Source organism: Embiotoca jacksoni, unplaced genomic scaffold (genome assembly GCF_022577435.1).
Source record: "Embiotoca jacksoni isolate LCO1_2020_lvr unplaced genomic scaffold, fEmbJac1.0.p SCAF_99, whole genome shotgun sequence".
Lineage (NCBI taxonomy): Eukaryota > Metazoa > Chordata > Actinopteri > Embiotocidae > Embiotoca > Embiotoca jacksoni.
Window position 1 is genome coordinate 551,833 of NW_027185457.1, and position 11,481 is coordinate 563,313.

Here is an 11,481-nt window from a genome sequence, read left to right on the forward strand (position 1 = left end):
CCAGAAAATAATTTGTAAAAAAAAAAAAAAATACCCAAAGAAACAGAATGTGAAAAAACGCTGTCGTGGACGTTTCTTCAAAGAAACGGTGTTCGGATAGTGTCGGGAAATGTCCTGATCCTGTTCCTCAGAGGATGGACCCTCTCAGATTCGACTGACTCGACAAACTTGTTGCTGCAGCGCCACCTTTAGGACAGATGAAGCATCATCACGTAGTTCGGTCTCTGGCTGCAATGAGCCCTGCAGCCTGTAGGTGGCACTAGCGGGATGTTTGTTTTGTATATTATTAACAGTGTCGTGTTCCTCTGGTTTCTTCTTCAGGTCTGCAGAGTTTAAAACTGATCCGCTAACGAAGAACTCCTTCGACATCCACAGCTTCGATGATCTCGACTGCATATCTTCAACGCAGGTCAGCTGCTGTCACACACACACACACACACACACACACACACACACACACACACACACACACACACACAGGACTCTGAAGCTCTTTGGTTTAAACTTCATGACGATGCATTTCTGAGGTTTAATTTTCCTTTGAAGCAGAAAGTAAAATACGTGTTTTAATCCTTCAGTTTATCTGAAAATTTACAAATCCTCATAATAGTTGATTCCGTGTTTTTATTAGCGATGACACGAACAGAAAGCTGCAAAGAAACTAATGAATGTGTCGGCGTGTAGTTCAAGGAGCCTGGGATAAAGGAGTGTTCTCTGCAGACACTCTGTTGGTGAGGTCAGGAGTTTTATGTCTTTAGATTGCAGCTTTGACTTTGTTCACAAGTTTTTTGACATTGTTTTTACTCTCACAGTGACGGCTGCTGGCTGACCTTTCTCTGTGTGTGTGTGTGTGTGTGTGTGTGTGTGTGTTCAGGACTGCGGGGCGTCCAGACAGCGCAGACGGACTCGTTCTCTCTTGGCCAGAAACGAGTCTCTGGAGGACGAGTTTGTCAGAGCGAAGGCTGCTGTCGAGGTACACGCCGCCACAAAATGTCGTCTTTCCAGAAAAGTGTCATCGCTTTTCCGAAAAAAAAAAAGTTCTCACTTTTCCACACAGTGAAGTTCAAACACAGAAGTGTCCTCTCATCCACCCGTTTTTTCCTGTGATCTAGCCGACGGTAATAAAACGTTTCGAGTTGCTCGTCCGGCGGCTCCGTGTTGTCCGACGCTTTTGCTGATGTCCAGAAACGGATCTCTTGCTTTCCCGCCGCCGGAGTCAACTTTCTGTTTCGGCGGCGGTTCGGACGAATGGCGCTGCACTCGGATCATCTTACTGCGGGATGAAAGCGGGCGGGCCGACAGACTCGGGATCAGCTTTCATATCTGATCCTGAACACGTGACGTTACCAGCGGAGCGTCCTCGGCTCACCGGCAGCTCTTCGTTTCTTTGAGGAGCCGCTGAAGGGAGCGTTATTGTGTTCACGCGTGATCACGGCACAAACTCGCCAGAAGGGCGGTTTTACAGCTTTACTGGAAATCTGGAATTTGAAAATCAAATGTCTAAAGTAGGAATTTTGTATTTTTACGTTTAATATGTCTGAAGGTTTTGGGGATTTTTCAGGAAGTTTTGGAAAGTTTCAGGAGGTTTCAGCAAATAACAGGAGGTTTGAGGTTTTAGGAGGTTTCCAGATGTTTCAGGAGGTTTCAAGAGCTTTTAGATTTTAGGGTGTTTCCAGGAGGTTTCGGCTTTGGGACGTTTTCGGGAGGTTTCAGGAGGTTTTAGTTTCTGAAGGTTTCAAGATGTTTCATAATGGAGATATCAAAATGTTTTAGGAGATTTCAGGTTTCAGGAGTTTTACGCGGTTTTCAAAAGGTTTTCGAGATGTTTCAGGAGGTTTCAGAAGTTACGAGATATCAGAATGTTTTCGGGTGTTTCAAGAGGCTTCAAGAGGTTTTAGATTTCAGATTTCAGGAGGTTTCAAGAGGTTTCAGTTTTCAGGAAGTTCCAGAAGGTTTAGGGATGTTTCAGAAGGTTTTATAAGTTTTCGGGATTTCAGAAGGTTTCAGGACGTTTCAGGAGGTTTCAGTTTTCAGGACATTTCAGATTTCAGGCTGATGATGCTCCGTATGATGCGGTTCAGTGGCAGTCTGGCGGCGGTGAAGCGATCGTCTAACCGCCCGGTGATTGAAGTGCAGATTTTCTCTGTCACATATTTAATTCGAGGCCCTCGTGCCGATGAGTTCTTGCTCTCCTCTTCAATCCCATCGGCTCGTCGCCAGCCAACCAATCGCGGCGTCTCCTCTGATTGACGAGCCGCTGATTAAAAGCTCTTCCTCATCACGGCTGACTGTTTCTGAATTTAGCTGCGTGTGTTTTAATCCGAGGAGGTCAGCGCGGTGTGACGCTCGAACGGCAGACCTGAAATACGAACACGACTTTGTGATTTTATCACAGCACCCTATTTGTTTTGCAGAAGCGGCGAGCTGGTTATTATTAAAGCTGCAGTGAATAATCAACTAAAAACAGACACCCGGCCTTTGATGGCTCTGTTGGGGTCGGTTTGCCGGTATTTTCGTGGGTTGGTAGTCCAGCCTGGTTTCACTTCTCTCGGGTCAGAGTTTTAACGTCCGTTTGGATCTTTAAGCTTTGTCCGTTTCTTCCGTGTTGATGCTGAAACTCAATGACCGTCTTTCCTGCCTTAGTTTTGCTTCGCGCTAAGAGCTCGTCCGTCAGTGTCCGCCGGTTTGCTTCTTCTCCTGAAGGTGATTGGCTCCGACAGCCTCGAGCCGGCCGCGCTCCAACAAACAGCGGTATGGATTTTAGAGGAAGCAGCCGGAGAACGTGACTCTGAGCCGAGAGCTGGACGTCTCTGTTTGTGGAGGAGGTGAAGAGAGCGTTCGTTCCTGCTGCTGCTGAGATTTTAATGATTCACGCAGAGTCCTGATCCACTATTTATGCTGCTGCTGCTGCTGCTGCTGCATAATGCCGTCTGAGCTCGGAGACACTTTGAAAAACAAAGACTCTGACAGCTGAATGATTAATTTATTGAAACAGACCACCTTTATACTCAGTGTTACAGAGTGGAACTTTCCTAAAATATCTGATAAAAAAAAAAACAGGAAGTTAATTACAACTCCCAAGATGCATTTCAGCAAGAGACATCAAATCAAGAGAGCTCCACATTGAAGGTAAACATCACCCTGAAACACTGTGGAGTTTAAAGACGAGGCCGATTACCAGGCGGAGAGGCTCCAGTGAAAGACGCTGTCCAGGTGCATTATGGGAAGTGTAGGAAATGTGATGTCTTTGGACTAAATGTGAGGATATCTGCACTCAGCTGTTCAGATTGGGTTTTGTAATGTATGTGGTTTGTCCGTGCATGTGCGTGTGTGTGTTACACGTTACAGTCGGACACAGAGTTCTGGGATAAGATGCAGGCTGAGTGGGAGGAACTCGCTCGCAGGAACTGGCTGGAGGAGTCCGAGGATCAGCAGCCGAACCCGCCCACCGTCCCACCTGCGGAGAAGGTGAGCGAGTTCAACACGAGCAGTCTCAGAAGTTTTCGATCGCACCTCGTAGACTTCTGCACGGCCATAAAGCCGAGACCTGAACCGGGCCCCAACCCGACTGGTTCTGCTGAGTCTGACAGCTGTGATCTAATTATTTCAGAGATTGATGCAGCTGTGGAGAAACGTAACAAATTCTCTCGCGTAAAAATAGGTCATCTGACAACAACAGAAAAACACAAAAAAGGGGAACTCCCTCCTACTTTTCTTAAAACTGTGGAATAATTCCTGCGTTCTGAAAAGGCCTCGTGTTTTAGACGATGTGTTGATGAGATTACTCGGTATTAAGGAAATCAAAGTCCCTGTTAACGTTTCACTCTACTCTCTGTCATTAAAAATGTTTCCCCAGCCTCCACTGCTCTCTCGTCAAAGGAGGCAGTTATTAATAATGACAGATTATCACTCAGATGGATGTTTTGTCAGCATTAATCTGTCGCATTAATCCTCTGGACTGACATCACCCGTGGGCGCCTCGGTAATCCTGCGCCGTAATTCTTCCTTCGCTCAGGTGTTACATCACCGCGGCGACGCCGCTCTGGTGTCGACACGCTATCGAACATCTGCTCACACACATAGAACAGATCGCACATCAACTTCCTGAGGTCTCTTCTTCATTTATTCAGAGTTTTGATTCAGATTTTAAAAACTCTTTCAGGGTTTGAAATAAAGATTTCAAGTCAGAGGAAAGTTGCTATTTTTAGATTATTGTTGCTACCAGCGACAAAAAACAAAAAATTAGTACACTGATAAATAAATCTGCAAATAAAAATGGTCTCTAATAACCAAGGCCGGTTATTAAAAATGAGCAGTCATTCACCTGTGACAGAGAAACTCCACTTTTTAACAAATTCACTAATTAATATAAATTAGTTGGATTTTACTTTGCTGTTTTTTAATCATTGACAAACGGATGTCAAAGAAACTCAACACTTCCTGCAGAAGTTTCACAATAAAAGCTTGCATTCCAAGTCAAAGTTTTGTCATCGTTAGTTTCATGGCGTGTTGGAAGCTCATGAATGTCGAATGACAGAAGCCCGAGGATGGATCCCTGAGGAACGCCACTCATCAGTTACATCCACCAGAAACCTAAAACAACCATCCTGATAAGATGCCGTTCCGGTCTGATGTCTGAGGTTTTAAAAGGTCCATTTCTCTCTGCAGGGAAGTTACTACTTCAATGCCAACAACCCGTACAAAGACTGGCCCAGCGCCTTCGCCGAGGCTCAGGAGAAAGGCCGAGAGGGAGACCTGAACGCTGCCGTCCTGCTGCTGGAGGCGGCCATCTTACAGGACCCGCAGGACTCAGAGGTGACACGTTACACCCAGCTGTATGTCAGACACGTCTGCCGCAGAAAACAATCTCAGAATGATGATTAAATCGGACCTTCAGATCAGGCAGAGGGAAAAAAATTAAAACCCGACTGGAAATATTATTCGGGCAATATTAAACCATCGATTGTATATAAAAGTAGCTTGCGGGTCTGAAAAGAGCAGTACCACTGAGGGTCACTTGGCGTTGGCTCCAAAAAAACAACAACTCCATCTCCAGAGACTCCCATTCAACTTCTCCTGTGAAATACAAAGGCAAGAAATTGTTTCCACAAGTCATAATGGTGTCATTAGCTAAAGTCACTCTTTCTTGTTAGTTTTCTAGGCGGTCCATCTGAAAATCATCCCCATATTAATTAGATATTAGGCCTCAAAAATTGGTGTGTTTGGGGGGTGAGTGTGTTTGATTGACAGGCCTGTGGTGCAGTCCAGTTTACGGGTTGAGTGTGCTCGAGTCAGATCTAACGCTCGTTCCTCCCCAACTTGTCCAAATATGGTCACTTCTGCCTCATAAGCAGCAGGATGGCGACAGCTGAAGTACAGAACTCGAGGCCTGAAAACAGCATTTCACAAACCAACGGGTGACGCTTCGTTTCTGACTGCAGGTTTGACATTTGTCCGCTGGGAGTTCAAAGGAGTGACTGGTTGTCCCGATATTCCTGAGGTCTCTGCACGAGTTACTTCTGGCAGCATTTGATACGAGATTGACCATCAGCAGCGTTTCTGTCGGTGGTGTTTTAAACCGGTTGTGTGGCACAGCCGTGTTTTAAACCCTGTTTCCACAGATCTTCAAAAGGTCTTGAATTTTTAAACGTTCCTACCATAAAATGTCTTTTTTAGTATGAAAGGTCGTAAATGTTGAATCAATGAACTGGCACTGACTCACAGGATTTCACATCACGTGTTTAAATATTAAATCAGCTTCTCGTCTCGGCTCAGTTCTCAGACCGTCGCCTCCTCTGCTGAGGCGATAACCACAGCACAGGCGGCGCGTTTTCAGGTTGTCCGTCCAGTTCTTGTGAACGCGATATCTCGGCAGCACTTTGATGGAAGTCCTTCAAATTTGGCACAAACATTCACTTCGTCCCAAAGATGAACTGATTCGATTTTGGGAGTCGGAGGTCACTGTGACCCCGTGTCCTCCCCATTCTTGTAAACGCAACACCATAACTCAGGAGCAGAAGGGGAGATTGTGACCAATATTTCACAATTGGTCAGATACAGACACTAATCTCAGGTGCTGATTGTACAGATCTTCTGTGCTGTCGGGTTGAAGATGTGTGTGAAGCATTCATGTTTTAGATTTTATAGCTTCTCTGCAGCAACATCCATATCTGAAGCTTCGTCTACTGTCATGGCTACAACTTTTATCCTAGTCAACTTTATTGGCCAAATTCTTTCAAAATCCTTACTACATATATGAGTCGGGACAGAACTGTAACCTGACTGGTTGGTGGAGGCAGACAACCACGAGGGGAGGATTCTAGCTTTTGCATGTGTTTGTTATATGGAGAAAAAATATCGTTTTGATTTTAAACATGTATCCCAGTGCTGATGTGGGTTTGTTGTTCTGGAGATGGTTCAAATTTTCTTTTTGAAGTTCTGAAGCATTACATTTCTTCTCCTTCGTGGGTTTTCAGGCTTGGCAGGTTCTGGGGATGACTCAGGCTGAGAATGAGAACGAGCAGGCTGCCATCGTGTCACTGCAGAGGTCAGATGGCTGTTTCATGGCTCTTATGTATCCAGCAGCGCTGCACAGACTTTGCAGTTAAATTGTTATTGGAGTTTGTTGTAATTAGAAAAAAAAAAACCTGTCTTCATTATGTCATAAACTGCTGAATTTATGAATGTCAGACAACATTTCTAACTTCATGTGTTCACCTCCTAAAGGGATTCAAGGTTAATAATTCACTGACATGTTAAAGGTAAACACTGACGTGCTTTGACCCGCCGCAGGTGTCTGGAGCTCCGCCCCAACAACCTGCCGGCTCTCATGGCGCTCGCCGTCAGCTTCACGAACAGCGGCATGCAGCGGGAGGCCTGCGACTCGCTGCGACGCTGGATCAGCCACAACCCCCGATACAGGCACATGGTCCAGGACAGCAGGAGCCCGCTACGGGGCTCCCCGGCCACACCGCGCAGGGGCCCCCTCACCTCCAGACCGGGAAGGTAAAAAAAAAATAACTGAGCAAACCAGAACCGTCTACTGGATTTCTGAAGCGTCCCGGAGGTTCGAGGAGTCTGTGGTCCAAATGCACTCAGCAAAAAATATAAACATAACACTTTTGTTTTCGCTGCCAGTTTTCATGAGTCGACATAAAAGATCAAAGACTTTTATCTACGCACACAAAAGATTTTGTTTTCTTAAAAAAAAAAAAAAAAACTTCACAAATTCTGCCGTACTTATAAAAAATAGGAGCAAAAAAACCCCAAAATTTCTGTTTATATTTTTGTTGAGTGTACTTCAGTACCCATTAATCTCAGTGGCCGTTGCTATGGAGACGCCTCCACCCTGAGCTGTAACATTAGAGACTATAGTCAGAATATTTGATTTAAATATCTGAATTTCTCCACGAATCAGATCTAAAAAAATCTCCTGAACCGGAAAATTCTGTGATTGGATGATACTCACAGCAGTGACTTCTGGGATGTGTAGTTGACTTTTCTTAATTTGAACTGAGGGTCTCCTCAGTCCTCTTTTTAAATGGATCAACTTGTTTGATCATTCAAAGTGGACAAAACTCGATGTTTCGTTAAAGGACCAGATCAATGTTTTTATGTGTCTTTTTCGGTGTGTGTGTGTGTGTGTGTGTGTGTGTGTGTGTGTGTGTGTGTGTGTGTGTGTGCAGGTCAGAGCTGCAGGACGTGTTGCTTCTCTTCCAGGAAGCGGCCATGTTGAATCTGGATTGTGTGGATCCGGATCTGCAGACCGGACTGGGAGTCCTCTTCAACCTGAGCTCAGACTTCAACAAGGCGGTGGAAGCTTTCAGTGCAGCGCTGTCCGTCAGACCACAGGTAACACACACACACACACACACACGCACACATATCGAAACACACAATCTAATTTTCTCTGCTGAGATTTTGATGCTTCTCTTTGATCCACTTTATAGCAAACTGAATGTTGTCACGTCGATCTTCTGGAGTTTTTGGTATCACGAAGACAAAACAATTAAAAAGAACTGATAGATTTATCAATAATAAAACAAATATTTGTTAGTAAAAAAAAAAAACATGTTAAAGGAACAATAGTATTTTGACAAGGTTATACTTGTGCAGCTCTGTTCTTCTAGCACCGGTCATGTGAGGGTTAAAATCCCAACAAAGAACTTCAGGAGTACAAAATGTGTTTTGTTTTTTTCTCTGATGATGTGATGCTTTCCTCGAACAACCAATCGAAACGCTTCTTATACGTACGAAGCTCCTGGAAACATGTGGTCATCTGTCAGGATAAAGGATTAATATTTCTATAACACAGATTCTTTCAATTCATTTATACAATCTAAAGGAATTCTACAACACATCAATTTATTTGCAGATTTTAAGATTTATTAAATATTTGTTTGAGATTGATAATCACTAAAGATTTCTCTAAACTCTCTCTAAAAAAAACCAATTACGAACACTAAAACTGAGACGCATCAAACTAGAAGGCCACCTGGAGAACCAGACCTGCAAAGGCCAGTGGTGCATTTTTCTATGATGTGAACTTTACTGCCATCTACTGGATTTTAATATGTAGGACATTTAGTAGGCCAAATGCTCTATCTCAGGCAAGTGATGGGGGGAACCTCCAGGAAAGAACCAGTGGTCGACAAGCGACATGAATTAAAGACTTCAAAAGGCGCAACTGGACAAAAAAATAGAGACAATAGACAAAACTCAAATTGGTGAAAAAAAGTGTATCGGACATGACGTACAAAAAAAGTGTTTGACATAAAGATAATATTTGACATGGTTTCATGGTCCTGGACTGATACAAACACAACTAGAAACGAAATGAAGCAACATCACTTGAGAGGAAACGTGTCGATACTGGATACAGATGTTGGAGCTTCAGGTCTCCATGGTGCGCTGGATCAGCAGGCGGACGGTCTGCTGTTGGACCCGTTCGCCTTTGGACTATGATGTCATGATGATGTCTGTCCCTCTTCAGGACTACCTCCTGTGGAACCGCCTGGGAGCGACGCTGGCGAACGGAAACCGCAGCGAGGAGGCGGTGGAGGCGTACACCCGAGCTCTGGAACTGCAGCCCGGATTCATCCGCTCCAGATACAACCTGGGAATCAGCTGCATCAACCTGGGAGCTCACAGGTAACACGGTCGCTCACCTGTCTGACCTCTGACCTCTGACGTTAACAGGCGACAGACGGCTCGGCAGACGTGGAAACAGAAACTATAGTAACTGGAGATTCAAATTCTCTCATGAAATACAAAGTCAGTACATATTTTCCACAAGAATATGACGTGCGGTTGCTAAAATCATTTCTTCTCATTAATTTCCTGGTGCTCCTTCTGAAAATAATCCCATAATTAATTAGATATTAGGCCTCAAAAAGCGGTATGATTGGGGGCGTGTCTGTTTGATTGACAAGCTTGTAGTGCAGTCAGGTTTTCCGCTGAAGGTGGGCGGGGCGTAGTGCCATCAAAGATCGAGCCAGATCCACCACTTGCTCCGACCTCATCCCGTCCGAATATGGTCGCTTCTGGCTCCAAAAAAACAAGATGGCGGCAGCCAAAATACCAAACTGGAGGCTTCAGAACCGCTCGTACTAGAAAACATCTTCCTTTTGAAGGTCAGGTCAGGTCATATAGCATACTGGTGCAGTCTTGTAGTTCTTGCTCTTGACCCGGTCCTGGTTCTGGTTCTTGTCCCGGTCCTGCAGGGAGGCGGTCAGTAACTTCCTGACTGCTCTGAACCAGCAGAGGCGCAGTCAGCGCTGCAGCCACCAGCAGATGTCGGCCAACATCTGGGCCGCCCTGCGAATCGCCATCTCCATGATGGACCAACCCGAGCTGTTCCAGGCCGCCAACGTCGGGGACCTGGACCTGCTGATGAGGGCTTTCGACATGGCTGACGTCTGACTGCGCGTCCCGGTGGGTTTGGTTCCGAGGAAACACAAAGGCTGTCTCACGGAGGCAGCGACACCACAGATGGAGACACTGACCGTGAGAGATTTTTTTGGGGGTTTGAAACCAAAGACACGACGACGGCTGCTTGTGGCAGGAAGAAAAAAACAACAACTTCGCAATATAACAACACAACCCTTTAGCTTCGTAAGAACACTGTTTATAGCTCTGTAGTTTGAGCGCTGACGACGAGTTTGGAGCTTCGTTTGTTCAGAGCGCCTGCCGGTCCTTTTAAAAAGTCCTGAACCGGCTTATATTCACCTTTTAAAAATCAGGCCTGTCAAGCCATCGAATCGTCTCAACTATCAGATGAAAACGTCTTTATTTAAAGTGTCATTGTGTCAGATTGTAACCACACCTAGCAGGGCTGTCACCCTGGACTATATCACGGCAACAAGCTGAGTTTGAGTCGAACCGCCGGAGGAAACTTATCGTAAAGCTGCTGAGACCTCGTATATATTCAGTCATATTTCAGTATGAAGTCTCTGTTTTCTGTTTTAAAACTCGGCTCTTCCTCCCTGTTCACCTGCTGTCTCCATGAATTCAGTATCATGTTCATTTCAATGTCACGCATCATTATTTCCCAACCCACCTGCAGGTTTCACAGTTTTTAAAAACAATGACTTCAGGTTCCTTAAATAAAGGCTTTAATTTCATCTTCAGAAATCTTAAAATCAGAAGTCTCTTTCTTTCTTTTTTTTTTTTGTTATGAGTCTGAACAATAATTTAGTTCTTCGGTTCAAACTATTAAACCGTAAATCTTCACAGTTTTGCTCGAAAAATGGTTGAAATGTTCTTTTGAATCTGTTTTCTGCCGTTTATCTAAGTCACGTGAATTCAACCAACCCGTCAGCTACGCATAACCAGCAGTTCAAGAAATATTCTTGTTTTCAAACTTCTTTAACAAAAACAAAACTTTATTTTTTTAGTGCACCTTCTATAGCACACCGTCAAATATTTACAATTTGTGAGCGTCGCCTCGAAAGTCTGAAACGATAAACAGTCAATGAAATCACAAAATACAAATAAGAAAAAGACTCCAGTTGGCCGGAAGCACGGGAGACATCAGAGAGTTCACAATAGAACTGAGGTTTATTCAGACATATTCACAAATTGAATGTTTATGTATATAATCAGGGTTTTCACCGTCTTTCTACCAAATGGGAAAGAAAGAAAAGCGGGCCGACCGTTACCGCCACGTTCCCTTTGATTTGTGAAACCGTGTTTGCATATGTAAATATTCATTTTATTTCATTGCAGTGAAACCGTCCTGTGTTTCCAAATTACATGCTCCCCTTAGTACACTAACAAATACTGGTCTCGCATGTTGGGACTCGTTGTTTCAATCCGCACGCTGACCGGAAATACACTCGGTGTGTGAATACGTCACCCTCCAAAATATCTGCAGCTTTAATTGTTTAACCAATAAATTAATTTTTTTTTTTTTTTTTTTTTTTTTGTGCCCTCTGTTGAAATAATAAACACACCGATTTCTCTGTCCAACCGCAGCAGTGA

The 11,481-nt window shown here is 44.4% G+C and overlaps 1 protein-coding gene across 3 annotated transcripts in view; it reads left to right on the forward strand.

Moving 5' to 3' along the window:
- Positions 1 to 10,632, forward strand: part of pex5lb (peroxisomal biogenesis factor 5-like b) — a 34,560-nt gene extending 23,928 nt beyond the window's left edge. For all 3 annotated transcript variants that reach the window (XM_069142286.1, XM_069142284.1, XM_069142285.1), the window contains 9 exons: positions 322 to 409; positions 875 to 973; positions 3,349 to 3,468; positions 4,669 to 4,815; positions 6,477 to 6,547; positions 6,793 to 7,005; positions 7,686 to 7,851; positions 8,993 to 9,150; positions 9,723 to 10,632. In XM_069142286.1, coding sequence (XP_068998387.1) covers positions 322 to 409; positions 875 to 973; positions 3,349 to 3,468; positions 4,669 to 4,815; positions 6,477 to 6,547; positions 6,793 to 7,005; positions 7,686 to 7,851; positions 8,993 to 9,150; positions 9,723 to 9,921 — 1,261 coding nt within the window. In that variant the 3' untranslated portion in view covers positions 9,922 to 10,632. The remainder of the gene's footprint in view (positions 1 to 321; positions 410 to 874; positions 974 to 3,348; positions 3,469 to 4,668; positions 4,816 to 6,476; positions 6,548 to 6,792; positions 7,006 to 7,685; positions 7,852 to 8,992; positions 9,151 to 9,722) is intronic.
- The last annotated feature ends 849 nt before the right edge of the window (positions 10,633 to 11,481 follow it).